Source organism: Arachis hypogaea, chromosome 19, assembly GCF_003086295.3.
Source record: "Arachis hypogaea cultivar Tifrunner chromosome 19, arahy.Tifrunner.gnm2.J5K5, whole genome shotgun sequence".
NCBI classification, from domain to species: domain Eukaryota; kingdom Viridiplantae; phylum Streptophyta; class Magnoliopsida; order Fabales; family Fabaceae; genus Arachis; species Arachis hypogaea.
Window position 1 is genome coordinate 42819535 of NC_092054.1, and position 17703 is coordinate 42837237.

At 34.5% G+C, this 17703-nt stretch overlaps 1 protein-coding gene and 1 pseudogene across 5 annotated transcripts; both read right to left on the reverse strand.

Moving 5' to 3' along the window:
- Positions 1-5124: 5124 nt before the first annotated feature.
- LOC140182252 (NAD(P)H-quinone oxidoreductase subunit K, chloroplastic-like) lies at positions 5125-6459 on the reverse strand (annotated as a pseudogene).
- A 3059-nt stretch (positions 6460-9518) lies between these two features.
- Positions 9519-16876, reverse strand: LOC112779736 (cyclin-H1-1). Of its 5 annotated transcripts, none has more exons than XM_025824072.3 (16): positions 16674-16876; positions 15785-15872; positions 15000-15219; positions 14374-14463; positions 13995-14045; positions 13635-13713; positions 13360-13478; positions 13204-13277; positions 12206-12326; positions 12046-12114; positions 11845-11886; positions 10731-10808; positions 10365-10423; positions 10151-10235; positions 9974-10062; positions 9519-9863 (listed from the first exon to the last, which is right to left on the reverse strand). In XM_025824072.3, exons 4-16 carry the CDS (start codon positions 14431-14433, stop codon positions 9782-9784), a joined length of 1008 nt encoding a protein of 335 aa, XP_025679857.1. In that variant the 5' UTR covers positions 14434-14463; positions 15000-15219; positions 15785-15872; positions 16674-16876; the 3' UTR covers positions 9519-9781. The 5 variants fall into 5 exon arrangements, 3 of the variants coding, with proteins under 3 accessions (XP_025679857.1, XP_025679858.1, XP_025679859.1); XM_025824073.3 differs by having other exon boundaries at positions 15000-15199; positions 16674-16856; XR_003815948.2 differs by lacking the exon at positions 10151-10235.
- Positions 16877-17703: the final 827 nt, after the last annotated feature.

A 17703-nucleotide genomic window follows, 5' to 3' on the forward strand; every position in this document is an offset into this window, starting at 1 on the left:
TCCTATATTCTTCCGACTCGAATAAGTCATGTCAGCGAATAAGCCGTAGTTGAGACAACATATGTCCCTCTCCTTACTAAAGAGGTCTTAGGTTCGAACAATATCTAATGTAAGTTGACCAAAAAGAATAAATCATGTCTTACTAATTTAACTTGCTCGTCTGTTCAAGTCAATCGAGCTTACTTAGGAGTTGAACTCATTTTGATGATTCTCCTAAATAAGGTTGTTGGACTATGGGTTGACCTATATATAAGCTTTAAAGATATGGAGTAGACCCAATACTGACTTCTTGACCTCATTCTGTATCCTAATCCTAATAACTAATTGGTAATTACATTTCATTTTCCATCTTTGTCTTTCACACTTTTCATTAGCATGTTTTGTTGAAAGATGTTATTTGACATCAAATTACGAGTTTAAATGTACGTATTTTATATAATTTATAGTTTCATCAATCCATTCTTTCACGGGTGTTATTAAGGGTGTTCATGAGTCGAATAAATTAGATTTATTTTCGTCTGAACCCGACCTTAAATATATACCGAATTTTTTTTGGATCGTAACCTAACTCTACCTGATGAAACCTCATCACTTTCGAGCCACAGTAATATCATATTAAATTATATTATCTTAGACTTAAACTAAATTATATATATCAAGATAATAACATATATATATATATATATATATATATATATATATATATATATATATATATATATATATATATCTAGAATACTAATAAATGCGATATATTAGATACTCACAAATAGCAATATAAAGAAGATATCATTATTCATTAAATATTATTATCTTGATATATATATATTCTAATATATTAATAAAATATAATATTAGAATTATTAATATAGAAAATATTACTTTTTATGAATATATATAAAATTTTAGTAAACAATTTCTACTTAGTCTATTTAGTACTTAGTCTATTTATAAAGTAGAACATTTTTATCAGTCTCTTTTTTTTATTTAATGAATAATGATATCTTCTTTATATTGCTATTTTCGATTATTCCAATAATAAAATTTCGAAAGCAAAAACATAAATGTACTCCTATGAATGTGGAAAATCTAACAGAAACAAATTAATAGATGATTTTCGATAGGGATTCAAAAAAATGAAGCCCTTCTATATTCATCTGTAATTATGAATTGAATCTTTATGAATGACTAACGAAATTGAATCAAGAAAACTCTAAAAGAAAAGAATGGTTCCAAAGATGAAAAAAACCTAATGGATTTTAAATTTATGCAAAATTCTTTTCTTTCAATTTCAAATTTCTAAAATGTCCAAGATATGTTTTACATCTTCTATCCGAAAATCTTCTATTTTCATAAAGTTTTCGTGACTGGTATTAAAAAGGTCCAATAATGTATGTATATTGGACCTTCTGAGACAATTATAGATCCTGGGAGACAATTCTAATTGGTCAATAAAAAAAGATTTAAATTCTATCTCTTTTTTGTTTTTTCTTAGTTTAGCCAATGTATCATGAAAAGTGAAACCGGGTAAAGTAACTTCGATTTCTTCGATGCAGTCTCATTATTGTATATTTCTAGCCCAAGTGTATCTTATTTTTATTACGAATTATTTTTCTTGGTTAACAATAGTTGTACTTTTACCAATAGCCGGGGGTTCCTTAATATTTTTATTTCCTCATCGAGGAAATAAGGTAATTAAGTGGTATACAATTTGCATATGTTTAATCGATCTGCTGATAACAGCCTATGCATTTTGTTATCATTTCCAATTGGATGATCCATTAATCCAACTAACAGAAAATTATAAATGGATTAATTTTTTTTATTTTTACTGGAGATTCGGAATAGATGGACTCTCTATAGGACCATCTCCTCTGAGATAAATCATATTGATAATGACTCTTTAACAACCAATTTGTCCATTGATTCATTAAAAAATTGGGGGAGGGGTTCTTGGATATAAATTTAAAATCAAATATTCTTTGTATTCCAAAAAAAATAATCTTTTATTTCATTCTTAAGAAAAGGAGATTTTCGATGATATGCAAAAACATATTTTAACTTATATATGTTAATAACTTGGGTTTCAGTATGCTTTATATACTGCTTTTGGGCAACCCTCTCAACAACTAAGAGATCCATTCGAAGAAACCGAGATAATATATAAGCCTGATCCATGCAGCAACATAAAATTAAATATATTCCGTTTGAATTGGAATTTTCTCCATCATGATTATGATTCTAAATATTGTGAAAAAATGATTACAATAATTAGCCTGGGACAATTTATTTGTGAAAATGTATGTCTATCTCAAACAAAAAATGGACTAGAACTAAAATTAAAATCGGGACAAGTTTTAATTGTTAAAATGGATTCCAGATCCCACGAGTGAATAGAAAGTTAGATCTACATTAGATCTCACCTGAATCGCCCCATCTATCCTCCTGAGGAGAAGTTTGGTTTCAAACTCCGGTTCGAACAGGAGAAGTATGCCATGCTAATGTGCCTTGGATGATCCACATCTCAGGGTCAGGCACCGATGAGCACATTGAACTATCCATGTGGCTGAGAGCCCTCACATTCCAGGCACAACGACGCAATTATCAGGGGCGTGCTCTACCACTGAGCTAATAGCCCGTCGTGTGGGCCTCCCGCTGAGGCCCGCTATGCCAAAAGCGAGAAAAACTCCATCCCTCTCTTTCTTTCTTTTTTTCGCCCCCGTATGGCAACATGGGGCGAAAAAAAAGAAAGAGCTCCTATCAACTTGTTCCAACCTAGGATAATAAGCTCATGAGTTTAGTCTTACTTCACCTCCGAGAAACGAAAGAAAACTTCCATCTCCAAATTTAACTCAGACGTAGCTATCCACTCTCAGGTTGGGCAGTAAGGGTCGGAGAAGGGCAATCACTCATTCTTAAAACCAGCATTCTTAAGACCAAAGAGTCGGGCGGAAAGGGGGCTCTCCGTTCCCGGTTCTCCTGTAGCTGGATCCTCCGAAACCACAAGAATCCTTAGTTAGAATGGGATTCCAACTTAGTACCTTTTGAGATTTTGAGAAGAGTTGCTCTTTGGAGAGCACAGTACGATGAAAGTTGTAAGCTGTGTTCCGGGGGGGAGTTATTATCTATCGTTGGCCTCTATGGTAGAATCGATTTCTTCATGTTACAGAGGAAATTTTTAGCAAATAGTGAGTTCGTTAAACTTTCTGTGATACAAACATGAAGTTCCTTTTTTATTTTTATTCAAGCGTAAATAAATAAAAAAAGAATTAATTTAATTTGAATAAAGGATATCACTCTTGACAAAGAAAAGGTTGGTCCATCTTTTTTTTTATTTACGCATCCTATTTTTTCTATTTTTTTTTGAAGGGGGGAGGGGGTTACTAACTCAATGGTAGAGTACTCGACTTTTAAGTGCGACTCCATTTTTTACACATTTTTATCAACAATTTGCTTGTGTAGGCGGAGATCCTGTATTTTCTGAATCTTTGTGCAAGGAATTACAAAAAAAAAAATTTTCACCAACGATGTGAATTAGGAAGGATTGGTCGACGAAATCTGATTTTAAGTGATTTCAAAGAAATAGAAAAATTCCGAAATTTCTTTGTATTTGTATGTAGTAAAAGCGCTTTCTTTTTATTTTTTTATTATGATTAACGATATACTATTATCAACATTTGTATCACAATCTTTTTTTCATATCCACAACTCGGATACTGATGGTACACTCAAATATAATACAAATCGAATAATAAAAGGATTTGTCAGTGGAAAAAACGTAAGAATGAGGAAACAATGAGATGGTCCTGATTTTTCTTGTCTATCAAAAAATCTCAATATTTTCCACTATCACCCCCAATAAACCAAACTCTGCCTTACGTAAAGTTGCCAGAGTACACTTAACCTCTGGATTAGAAATCACTGCTTATATACCCGGTATTAGTTCAAACTCTTCGATACTGGGTAAAAGATCCACCCCTTTTTCATTTATTAAGATTGTCTCTTTATGAGTATTGTAATTGGAATAGTCTTATTACTCAAAAAAAACTTATTTTGACTTTTTCAAAAAGTAATCCAAGATTTTTCTTGTTTCTATATAATTTTTATGTATGTGAACACGAATCCATCTTTCTTTTTTTACGTAAAAAATCCTCTTTTTTATGATTAAACTCTTTTAGCGTTCTTTTTGAGCGAAGAATGGAAAGATAGAAATAAAATGACTACAATTTTAGGTATTCACTTAATCTTGTTAGGCATAGGTGCTTTTCTTCTAGTATTCAAGGCTCTTTATTTTGGGGGTATATATGATACCTGGGCTCCGGGAGGGGGGATGTAAGAAAAATTACCAACTTGACCCTTAGTCCAAGTATTATATTTGGTTTACTAAAATCACCTTTTGGAGGAGAGGGATGGATTGTTAGTATGGACGATTTGGAAGATATAATTGGGGGGCATGTATGGTTGGGTTCGATTTGTATACTTGGTATTCACTTAATCTTGTTAGGCATAGGTGCTTTTCTTTTAGTATTCAAGGCTCTTTATTTTGGGGGTATATATGATACCTGGGCTCCGGGAGGGGGGATGTAAGAAAAATTACCAAATATGGAGGCTGACGCCAACCCAGTGCCGGAAGTTCAAGGAAGTTGGTGACCTGATGACAGGGGAGCCGGTGACCGAAGCCCCGGTGAACGGCGGCCGTAACTATAACGGTCCTAAGGTAGCAAAATTTCTTGTCGGGTAAGTTTCGACCCGCACGAAAGGCGTAACGATCTAGGCACTGTCTCGGAGAGAGGCTCGGTGAAATAGACATGTCTGTGAAGATGCGGACTACCTCCACCTGGACAGAAAGACCCTATGAAGCTTCACTGTTCCCTGGGATTGGCTTTGAGATTTTTCTGCGCGGCTTAGGTGGAGGGCGAAGAAGACCCCCCTTTTTTACTACTTTGAAATATTCGAAGATATTAGAAGTATTGTGCAAAGATTTAAATAATTTTATTTATATGTTCACTCTTTTTTTTATTAACTGAAGCCTTTACAAAAGAGATAAAACCGACGAATAAGAAACAAAACTCATTACGAAAAAAAAATATTTTATCTTTTATTCTTTTTTATGGAATATACACATCAATCTTTAGAGATCATACCTTTCATTCCGCTTCCAGTTCCTATGTTGATAGGGGCGGGGTGTAAAATATATCTTTTCTCACCATCCCCATAGATTATGAGACAGATGTATGCATTTCGATTAGGGTCGTATTCTATGGTTACGATTCTACCATATATGTCTTTTTCATTCTGGCGAAAATCGATTTTACGGTATAGACGCTTATGACCTCCCCCTCTATGCCCTGCGGTAATGATTCCTCTGGCATTACGGCCTTTACCACAACGATGTTATCCATAGATCAAATTATTTCGTGGATTGGATTTGACTTGACTGTCTACGGCTCCATTGCGTGTGCTCGGGGTAGAAGTTTTGTATAAATGTATCGCCATGCTATTAAGTATTTTGATTTAAATTCATTTCTTTCTAAGAGGTGGAATAGAATAACCCGGTTGAAGCGTAATGATCATACGTCTGTAATGCATTGTATGTCCCATAATAGGTCGCATTCTTCATACTTTTGTATTACCTCTTCTTACTGCTGTATTTATGTTAATGCACTTTTCAATGATACGTAAGCAAGGCATCTCCGGTCCTTTATAGAGAATATGGATCCTAGATATTTCTAATCAATCATTTTTTATTTTGGGGAGGAACAAAAGTATTTCATTGCTACAAATATGGATTATTAAAAAAATAAGACATGTATTTGGATATTTCCCTGCAACTTAAGACTTAACAAAATTAGCGTCTTATTTTTTTATTTGACATACACGAATAGTTGAGAGGGATTCTCCGAAGAAAAAACGGATTATGGGAGTGTGTGACTTGAACTACAGCCTGGCAAATAGACATCCATAGGAATTAGCTTATCAACTCCCCGAACAGTACTATAAGAATCGGTACTGAACATACCCCCTGTAATTGTACAGGCTCCCATAGCAATAACATATTTTGGTTCGGGCATTTGCTCATATAATCTAACTAAAGAAGGAGCCATTTTCATAGTTACTGTGCCCGCTGTTAAAATAAGGTCTGCCTGCCTAGGACTAGATCGCGGTACCAGTCCATAACGATCAAAGTCGAATCGTGATCCTATTAATGAAGCAAATTCAATGAAGCAACAACTGGTACCATAGAGAAGCGGCCATAAACTGGATAGTCTTGACCAATTTGAAAGATCATTTAATGTAGTTGAAATAACTGAATTTTGGGTTGTTCGATCAAGTAAGGGAAACTCAATGGAATTCATAACTGTCTAAATATTTTTTTTTATCTAAATATTCAAGAATTAAGACCATTCTAATGCCCCTTTTCGCCATGCATAAACTGAACCAACAATTAGGATAAGCACAAAAATTAAGTTCATGGATTCAATTTAACCTAGGTATCCATAGAGCAATAAATGATTTTTATATCTGAAACTCATTAGAAAAGAAGGGAAATCTACCAGAAAAAAAAAATCATTATATAAATGAGAAAAGCCTCCAAGGTCCCATCCCCAAAATGCTAGGAGGTGTTTGGAAATGGTTGAAGTAGTTGAATAGGAGGATCACTATGACTATAGCTCTTGGTAAATTTACCAAAGATGAAAATGATTTATTTGATATTATGGATGACTGGTTACGGAGGGACCGTTTTGTTTTTGTGGGTTGGTCCGGTCTGTTGCTCTTTCCTTGCGCCTATTTTGCTTGATAACAAAGCAAAGTAAGTTGATCAGTTAATTAAATAGAAATAATAAAATAATAAATCGGAGTTAGTACTCTAGTTTGTACCATCCAAACAATTCAATTGTTTAACGTACTCCGAATGGGATAAGAAAATTCCGAATACGTATACGTATTTATTCCCTTTCTTCTATTAATTGAAGAAATAATTTGAAAATAAATCAGCAAGTACAAAAATGAGTAATAACCCCTAGTAGAGACTGGTACGATTCAATTCTACATTTTGTTCGTTTGGGTTTGATTGTGTCGTAGCTCTATAATTCAGATTAGGTTTATCGTTGGATGAATTGCATTGCTGATATTGATCCCAAAAAAGAAACAGTGGGTACTGCTAGTCCGTGAACAGCCAACCATCGTACTGTAAAAATTGGATAGGTCCTATCTATCGCTCGTTGGATCAAATCGTTTTTGTTTACATGTTTTGTAATTATAAGAAAGAAATTCTTTTTTATTTGCTTGGAATGATGATTCATATCTAGAAATATATGAGTCTTTCTTATCTTTAATGGATTGATATGAAAAAAGATCATATTCATATTGTGTGTTTTTTTTTAATGAGCCTAATTGTTGGTTTTTGTAAGGAATTGATCTAGTTTTTTCATATGAATCACATTTTTTTAAATCTTTATTTTGAATGACATGACGTCTTCTCCATATTACTATATCTCTAGAGTCAATAATTTTATATGAGGAACTACTGAACTCAATCACTTGCTGCCGTTACTCTTCAGTTTTCTGTTGAGGTCTATCCTGTGGAGGTACTCAAATTGGATCAGTGATCGATTTCTAGGTTTCGCCGTAAACCTAATTAGTTGCTTCCAATTACGTAAATCAATAGTTCAAACCGCACTCAAAGGTAGGGCATTTCCCATTTTAATAGGAACTTCTGTACCAGAAACAATAGTATCTCCAATTATAGCCCCTCTGGGGTGTTAAATATATCTTTTCTCACCATCCCCATAATGTATGAGACAGATGTATGCATTTCGATTAGGGTCGTATTCTATGGTTACGATTCTACCATATATGTCTTTTTCATTCCGGCGAAAATCGATTTTACGGTATAGATGCTTATGACCTCCCCCTCTATGCCCTGCGGTAATGATTCCTCTGGCATTATGGCAATCGCCTGAATCTTAAGACGTTCTTCGAACCAATCATAGACTTCATTGAGATAGGTAAACCAAAGGAACTCCCCTTCTGAGAACCGTATATGAGAATTTTATCTCGTACGGCTCAAACAGAAAAACCCAATACTGGTTGTAACAGAAACGGATATGTTAAATAATAAAAAATTTTAAACTTCTTAATTTAATCCTATTATTCCAAATCTTATTTGAAGATAAGAAAAATATATAAATCCTTAAATTGATCTGTGTAGGGTTATAATGCCAAAATCTCAAGTCGGCGCACTCGTCTTTATCTTGATCTTTACAGGCCTCTTGAATATTCTATTTACTTCATTTTTTCTTTGATTTTTTTGTAGAATGCGACTTTTTTAGTAAACAATTTCTACTTAGTCTATTTAGTACTTAGTCTATTTATAAAGTAGAACATTTTTATTAGTCTTTTTTTTTATTTAATGAATAATGATATCTTCTTTATATTGCTACCTCCGGGCCCAAATAACTCAATTTTCTACCATGAACTATTTGGGTCATGGATTGGTTCGATCCAGAACTTAAGATAATGGGATTTTTGGCGCAATCGCCCGGGAATTGAGACAGTTAAATTTCACTAAAGGACGAGGAGGGATTCGAACCTCCGACACTGTGGTTCGTAGCCACGTGCTCTAATCCTCTAAGCTACATGCCCATCCCATCTCCACTTCTTCCCCATACTACGAGAGAAAGGGAAAATGTGAAAACTACCATTAAAGCAGCGAGGCGAACTGCTAGTTTTCGGATACGAGATATCCATCCTAGTCATTATGGACGCATTTGTCCAATTGATACGTCTGAAGGAATCAATGTTGGACTTATTGGATCTCTAGCTATTCATGGGAGAATTGGAATAATCGAAAATAGCAATATAAAGAAGATATCATTATTCATTAAATAAAAAAAGACTGATAAAAATGTTATACTTTATAAATAGACTAAGGACTAAATAGACTAAATAAAAATTGTTTACTAAAATTATATATATATATATATATATATATATATATATATATATATATATATATATATATATATATCAAGACAACATACATAAGCTAAACTAAAATTAAAATGATTATAATTTTCAAATAAGATAGAAACTTACTTGAATTCCATAATTTTATTTTCAAACAAAACATACCTTGAAAATGTTCATCGTTCTCTAAACATTTTATTTATATTTTTTATTTTGAATTCAACCGGACTGGACCTGGTGACCCAAACACTGATCTGAACCTAGTTGAATAATTTACCCAGGTCGATTTTTTAAGTTTTGATTTTGACCAAGTCATAATAAAATCAGGTCAAACTTGACCAAAATTGATCAAACCCAAACCGGGTCTTCGGCCGAACTGGACAATGAACACCCTTAAATGAAATTCAGATTTCCAGCAAAATAATTTTTATGACCACATATGCGGCTTAGTCATTACAAAAAGTTCCAGTATGATTCAGCATGTTAAAGATACAAAATCGATCATTAAGTCCAATTATCTCTAGTAGTGAAACATTGCAACCTCAGTATTGAAGGATTCTAAACATCAAGCATGAATTTAAGAATTGAAGAATTTCAAACACCATATTATTTGAAACAATGCATATGAACCCCAACTCAGGGACATGCGTATGCAACAAAAATTACAAAATCAGACTCACTAGACGCCTGCGTCAGTTTTTCATTGTTTCCCTTCCCTTAATACCATGTCAACTTTCATTTTCAAACAGCTAAAACCATTCCCTATCGAAAAATCAGAAACTGGATAGCTAGACTGAAGGGAAACATAAACCTAGGCAGGAGGCGGCGCATTGTGTGCTTCACTTGAGCTCTTTTTCGACTTGTGCTTTGATTTCTTCTCTCGCTTCTTTCCCCTGTAAAGCAATCCAAAATTATACAGCATGAAATATCTCAAACACATTTTGCAGTGAGGTTTAGAAGTAAATGACTAGCTTGCAATTCAACATAAGGGTTAAGGAAGTACTCGTCATGAGAGCTTTGACCCCAACAAGACTTCAGTTTCCTATTGATATGCTTCAATTCTTTATCTGAAGGAAATTTGTATTTCATAACCTGGATATTTAGATGCAAGCAACATTGGCTCCATATTCAAATGACAAATATTCAACTTAGTGACAAATATTCAAATGAGACACAATACCAAAGAATCAATTGTGTTAAGTGCTTCAATAAGCTCGGACATTGTATGTGTGGAGTTTTGACGAGAAAATAAACTGCTCAGATAACTGCAGTAGTAGAAAAGCGTATAAACCAATACATTAATTTTCATCAAAGAATACTACAAGATAATATCCAAGACAAATTCTGTCTCAGAATCAAATTTTGCAGAGAAAAAATGTGAAGGGATAAGGTACCTGTCAAAGTCAATAACTTGATGGAGTGCAACTGAACTGCGCAAAGCAGCTAAAGCCAACTGCATTAAAAGACTCGATCATATAGATATTAAGATTGGAGGCAAAAAGGTTTATAACTAATTTGAACTAGAAGGTTGGAACTAGATTGGCGATAAACTGTAGAGGGTGTTTGGTTTGTTGCCTTGTTCTATTTGTAGACAAAATATTTGAGAAACATAGCATTGTTTTCTGTTAACCAGTCTCTCCAAAACATCAATTAATTTGAATACATCAGTAGCGTTTCATAAAATGAAATTCATTAATTCGTGTCACAACACAGTAGATACAATTCGGAGTTCTGAAAGTTACATAATATTGTTAGACTACCTGCGCAGGAGGAAATAAAAGTGGTGCATCTGTAAGCATCATTTTATCAATTTCCAATCTAGCTGTGTCTTGTAATCTCTACACATCACGAGAAAAAGCAAGTTATTTCGGATTTTCAACATCCTGGAATTCACTCAATAAAACAACAGTTAAACAGATAAAACTGTAGCTCTGAAAATCTGTCATAGGATTATGGCGTATGGTGTAGCGGGAAATGGCTGAAATGGTGGATGGACTGAAAATCTATCAATATTAGCAACTTTCTACTCATAAAGCATCAATTAATTCAGCAAATTCAACAAATAAACACAATATTAAGTCACCAAAAACATAAGAGATGATGAGTAGTGACCCTATGTAAATTGAAATAAAGGATAAAGAATACAGGTTCAGAACTTCAAACTGAATGGAAGAGAGGAACAAACCAGAAAAACCAAAATATTCAAAAAAAAAAGGAAAAGAAAAAAAGGATAAGATAAAGTAATGTTTTTGTAAAGCTAGGGAAGGAAAAGTTGGAAATGAAAACCACCTAGCGTGGAGGAGGAGGGCCAACTGCTGGCAGCAGCAATGCTGCGGTGCGAGATGCTGCAACGGCTTCTTCGTCGAGCAGCAGATGGCGCCTCCAGCAGCAGAGAGAACAACGAAGAGGGAAAACAGAGGAGGAGGAGGAGGAGGAGCGCAGCACACAGCAGTAACGCTATTGGCAGTTCTTCCAGATGCGAAGAGGTAGGGAGTCCGACAGAGAGGGAAGAGATTTTTGGGTTGGTGAGGGAACCAGAGGCTAAAAAGCTAGTGTCTGAGAATTTGAGCTCTCTAACTTGGCTATTATGGTTTCCTAAATGACCAAAATAACCATCAAATGCAAAAAGAAAAAATTACACCCAAGCCTCCCATTTCCGCCATTCACATTGCGGACCACCATAGCGTAATGGCGGTGGCCCCAAAATCCGCCACGTCATTTCCCCATGGCACCATGATAACCACAATTTCAAAACACTGATCACAATGTATTCTTGCATGAGTAAATGTATAAAATAATGATTTCCCCCTTAAGAAAAAAAGAAAAAATATGGAAATCATCTCAGACCAGTATTTTGGATAGTAGGAGTAGTACCTTCAACATTTGAAGCTGGTCCTCGCTAGCATTGCAAAAGTCCTTTCATCATTGCCATTGATCACAAATTCCAGCATAAAATAAGATCAGTAGTAAAATCCAATGATAATAGCAGACTATAAAAATCATGCCATTCAATATGATGTAAAAAAAACAGACAATTTAATTTAAAATTCCACTCATTGACCAACCAAAGCATACCTCCATATCATCCATAAAACCTTCAAGTGAACGATATGGTGCATAAACAATAAGATCAAATTCCAAACTCTACAAAACAAGTATTTCATATCATCAAAGAATAAAAGTTAAGATAATAATAAAAAGATACATAGATTAGATATGTTAAGCCTATCCATGCCTGATAAACTATCATCTCATTATTGAGAATCATTTGATGATCCTGTGAGATCCCTTTACCAAGCTCCTCAGCAGAGACATGGTTTTCTTCTATCTTACAAGCAGCATATATGCAGGTCAACCTATAAAAAATTCAGTCCAAGTTATTGACAGGCTAACATGTAATAAAAACATTTAACTAAAAAACAAAATCAAAGATTTAAAGCCAGGCAATCAGCTCTATCTTGATAATAACATTGCTTGGTTTGGGTGGAGGCTGGTGTCAGATGAAGGTGAGGGTGAAGAGAGATGGTGAGGGATGGAGAAGGTATAACAAGAACATATATTTTTTCCTCCCTCTTTTGGTGGTTGCTTCCAAGGACTTGATTACAAAACTTTAGCGATTCAAAATCACGGACCTAATTACAAATAAACCACAGGAACCAACCAAATAACTAAACCTTGAAAAACAATTAAAATTTACAAATACAACCCTGGCTTGGATGAACTGTAATACAGCGAGCTGCACAAGTAATCAATCAAACAATTACAACGAAAGTAGGATTTTACGCACAAGTCCCCTAGAATAAAAAAAAGAAAGGTTTTCGTTTGAAGCCTAAGACTTCTAAATTCCCAATAAACTGAATGCATGAAAAATCTTATAAGGCTTCCACCTTTTTTTTTTAATCATTTAGCAAAACTCTTATAAATAATATGTAACTGTTCATCTTTAGTCCAAACTCCAAAGGTCATCTTATAGGAATCTGAGCAGTCAAAATTGGGCCTCTGCTGTACAGCGCCTGACGACAACAGGATATAGGTATTAGGGAAAGGAATTTCAACAAAAAAAAAAAACTGTGCAGAAGGAACTAGGAAACTTCAGGGACTCTAGGACACCCTCTGCTCTTGTAGATCCAGAACACCAATGAATGCACACCGTTTTCTAGGTATATTACTCTATTTCTTTGTACTCTGAACCAGTTATCACCTATATAGACTGAGACAAATCACAAACCTTACATTATATGTTTTGGCTGATGTTCCATTACTGACCAGTGCAGGTAGAACCTTTTAAAATAGATAAGGGCCGTTGCCTACATATCATAATGTTTACAAAATTAGTTCATAAACACAGACTGTTTATAAAATCTGGAAACTGAAGAGGAGCTTGCATACCTGGATCTTATGAGGGAAGTGGAAATTTTTACAAACTTCTTGTAGCTTGTTTTCATAAAACACTTTTATAGATTGTTCTTCTTCAATACTAAGAGGTTTTGACCGAGAATGCTTTTCAGCTGACAGAAAATAATACCCTTCTTAACAGTTAGAAATTTTAAATAAACTATCACGAGCAACACAAAGCATTTTCCAAAGCAATTGAAAATTAGAAGACAGAGCATTATCAACATCCTAAGAAAGGAATGAGTGAATTCTCCTGAAATCACATTTACCATTATCCTTCGCAGAATTCTGAGGTTCAGGATATGACATTGTCCCATCACTATCTACTTCCATCAGAGTTGCTCCACACTATTAAGAAAATTTAATAGCCATCATTAACCAGATATAAACTTAAAACTGTTCAATGAAACGTTATTTATGTAGGAAATAAAATAAAACAAAAAACAATAATCCCCGCATGATTAGACCACAAACATCCAAAAATGAAAAATGTAGACCCCCATGCTTTCTGATTGAAAAGTTTGCAAATTAAAAATATTTTTATAAGAACAGCAAAAGCGAAAAAGAAAAGAAAAAAAAAAGGGGGGGGGGGGGGGGGATTCACAAGCACATTATAGAAGTGTACATACCTTCTCTAAAGTTTGTATGGCTCTCTGACTAGCATCTCTATATTTTTCAACCTAAGACAAAAACAGATATACTTGAACCATAAACCACACATAATACAGGAGAAAATAGAATTTCATCAAACTTTTGCATCAATTGCACAAAAAAGTAAATTGCACATTTAAGAATTAAAATTCAACCTACTCAGCAATTTACAAATCTAAAATTATCTCCATGTAAAGCATAATATGAGCTTATCCAGAAAATAAATCATCATTCAGTGGTGAAGGAACATAAGAGACTATGCCTCATGAGTCATGATTTATAGTTTCTTTTTCAAAGAAGTCCTTACAGCCAGAAAAGAAACATAGATGAATAGAAATGATAGAAAGAAACAAGTACCAACTGTTGAGGAGTGAAGATCCACTTGGCACGGTGGGTAGAGGTCAGAAAATCCGCCATGTCCAATCAGAAAACTGTTGGCCAAATGCTCTAGTATGCACATTTATGATATTAGTAAGCACATTTATAAGGGGAAAAAACCATAAATTACGTTAGTGATGGACAAAAACATCAATGAAAGAAACAGTAGCCATGATTTTCCCTAAGAACGGCATCTGGGTTCAAGTGTAACAATGGTTCCTTGATGTACTGATCATTATAAATGTGTTTGCATAAATAAAGAATTTTAAAATTTGAGAGAATTTTAAATGCTATTAAATTTAATTCATCAATTGAACTTGCTTCATTTACAAAGTTCCATTTTCCAAAAATTAAACCTAGTAAATATAAACAAGGAGAAAACTATAAAATTCAAAGAACTCATATTCCTTGGAGGCATTTCATCAAACACCTTCATTACACAAAAACATTCCTTCCTCACAATCCCTTCACGCTACATCTTTGAACTATCAATCATTCCCCTTGATCAAACCAAGAACCATCATACTTTTGTACCAATTCGAGGGAGTTCACATACGGCATATTCAAAGAGCTTTCTTTATTAAGCAGAAGAGTGAGAGAAATACCTCAGACTCCTCCAGAGATGTCGGTTTCAGAAGTAGCAGCAAAGATGATGAAGGAGCTGGTCACGGAGAAATAGGGGTGAAATTGCAATATTGCATTTTTGCAAGCACCGATTGTTTGAAAGCTCAAAGTATTCCGGGATGAGGGCGAGTCAGATAGCGCACTTCAGTGCAACACTTGTTTAGGGAGCGTCACTGTAATGCTGAAAAGCGTGTATATTTCCTAATTAAAATGAATTTAGTTAGCATATAATATTGACAAGCGCAAGATGGGCAATAATAAAATGTATATGAACAATGATCCTAATTTATAATTATCAATTTAGGCTAGTGGGCAATTCACATAAACAACATAGAATTGTGTACTGAAAGAGTTAAAGTACACAGCTGACCTCTAAAATTTTTCTTTGGCACATTTTTCTTTGAAACTTAACATTTAACATTGTTTTAATGCTTTTGCACTTTCCCTAAACGTATGTTCCCGTTTCCCACCCTTTTTACATTTCAGGTTAATCATAGTGACACATTTTGCATGATCCAAAAGAAAGTGTTCTTCACTATGAAGTCCAAGTGCAGAACAAAACAGCACCATCTTTCCATTCCCAAAGAAAATAAAAGGGAAAGGAATAGAAAAGAAGGAAAACACAATATATTGTTTGATATGAATAACTCATTTAAGGGGGAGAAAGGGTCAAAAATAGAAAATTAACCCAAACCGTAACCTAACACTGAAATGAAAAGAAGTTTCTGTATAAAAGAAATAATGATAAAGATTAATCCAGAACAACCTTAAATTACTTGCAGCATGTTGTTGTCTCCTTCGAAGACCCAATTTTTAACCCAGCGCGCAAGCGTCGGTAGAGAACTCGGCTCCGGCTGCGATGGCAAGAGGTAGTCGATCGGCAGTGGCACAAGACAGTTGCGTTAGTAGCTCGTACGTTTTATAAGCATGAAGGTGTGGAAAAAGGCAGAATTTTACATAAAAGTACTAATATTTTGACCAGGGTTGCAAACGGGCATGCTCGCCCGCCCCGCCTAAGTCCGCCAGGGCGGGCCGGCCCGCCTCGTCTGACTGAACGGGCTTCTTTACTCTTTTTGGGTTACAAACAGGCATGTTCACCCGCCCCGCCTCACCTAAGAATGCGGGGCTGGCGGCCCGCTCCTTCTAACAGAAGGGCTGTAAACACTAACCCTCCCCGCCACGCCCCGCCCTGACCTGACTTGCCTAAGCCCGCCAGAGCGCCCCGTCTAACTGAACTGGCTGCAAACACTAGTCCGCCCCGCCAAGAATGCTTCTTTACTCTTTTTGGGTTGCAAACCAGCATGCCCGCCCGCCCCAATCCGTCTAAGCCCGCCCGGACGGGCCAACCCACCCCGTCTAACTGAACGGCTGCAAACACTAGCCCGCCCGCGCAAGAATGCTTCTTTACTCTTTTTGGGTTGCAAACGGGCATGCTCGCCATCCCCGGCCGTCTAATCCAGCCGGAAAGGCGGCCGCCCCGTCTAACTGATGGGCTGTACACACTAGCCCGCCCCGCCAAGAATGCTTCTTCTCTTTCGTTTTTTTTTTCGGGTTGCAAAGAAAAAAATTACAAACTTTATAGAACAAAAGCAGCACAGCAGATTAGCAGAAACGAGGCACAACAGAGAGAACAGCCGATGAGGGAAGAGAATTACCTGAACTGACGCGGTTGTCGGTGGAAGCACCAGGGGAAGGATCGGCGAGCACGGGGTGGAGACTGGAGAGAGCAGGAGAACGAGTCAGTGGAGCAGAGGATGAGGGACCATTGGTGCCATTGCCACCCTAATTTTGATACAATAGAATATGAAATGAAAAATTAATTTTTTTTTTTTTATTTTGAACAATTACCTGGTCCCTCAAGTTTTTATAGTAAGACATTTTAGTCCTTTATATCCAAAAATATACATAACAATCTTTAATATTTATTTTTGTTAAATAATATAGTTTTTTTTGTTAGTTACCCCGGTTTTACCTTAAATGAAATAAAGACCACTTTAATCTATTTATCTATCTATCTATTCTATTATATAAAAATCGGATGTCTGCACTTAATGATGAAGCTGACGTGGTATGTTTTGGAGAGTATTTTTTAATTTAATTGTTTTAATTCATTCAATACAATTTATTGTACGAATTTAATTATATCAATTAATTGATTTGATTAGATATTTAAATATTAATATAATTAATATAATTTATTATAATTTATATTACTTAATTAATTATACTACATTAATTATAATTCATTATATTAGTGAATTAGTCTTTGGATTTATAAAGTCTAAAATAAAATAAATAAATTATTATTTATTATAATTAAATTTATTTATATACTACATATGAATCTATTCTATCTATCTATTCTATTATATAAAAATCAGATGTCTGCACTTAATGATGAAGCTGACGTGGCATGTTTCGGAGAATCTTTTCCAATTTAATTGTTTTAATTCATTCAATACAATTTATTTTACTGATTTAATTATATCAACTAATTGATTTGATTAGATATTTAAATATTAATAAAATTAATATAATTTATTATAATTTATATTACTTAATTAATTATACTACATTAATTATAATTCATTATATTAGTGAATTAGTCTTCTCATTTATAAAGTCTAAAATAAAATAAATAAATTGTTATTTATTATAATTAAATTTATTTATATACTACATATG

Bases quoted from the DNA above. Each gene is read 5' to 3' on its own strand.
- LOC112779736 (XM_025824072.3), bottom strand. From the start codon at position 14,433: ATGGCGGATTTTCTGACCTCTACCCACCGTGCCAAGTGGATCTTCACT. The intron at 12,115-12,205 runs GCATGGATAGGC...CTTGTTTTGTAG, and splicing joins ATGAGATGATAGTTTATCAG to AGTTTGGAATTTGATCTTAT. The intron at 10,809-11,844 runs GTACTACTCCTA...CGTGATGTGTAG, and splicing joins ACCAGCTTCAAATGTTGAAG to AGATTACAAGACACAGCTAG.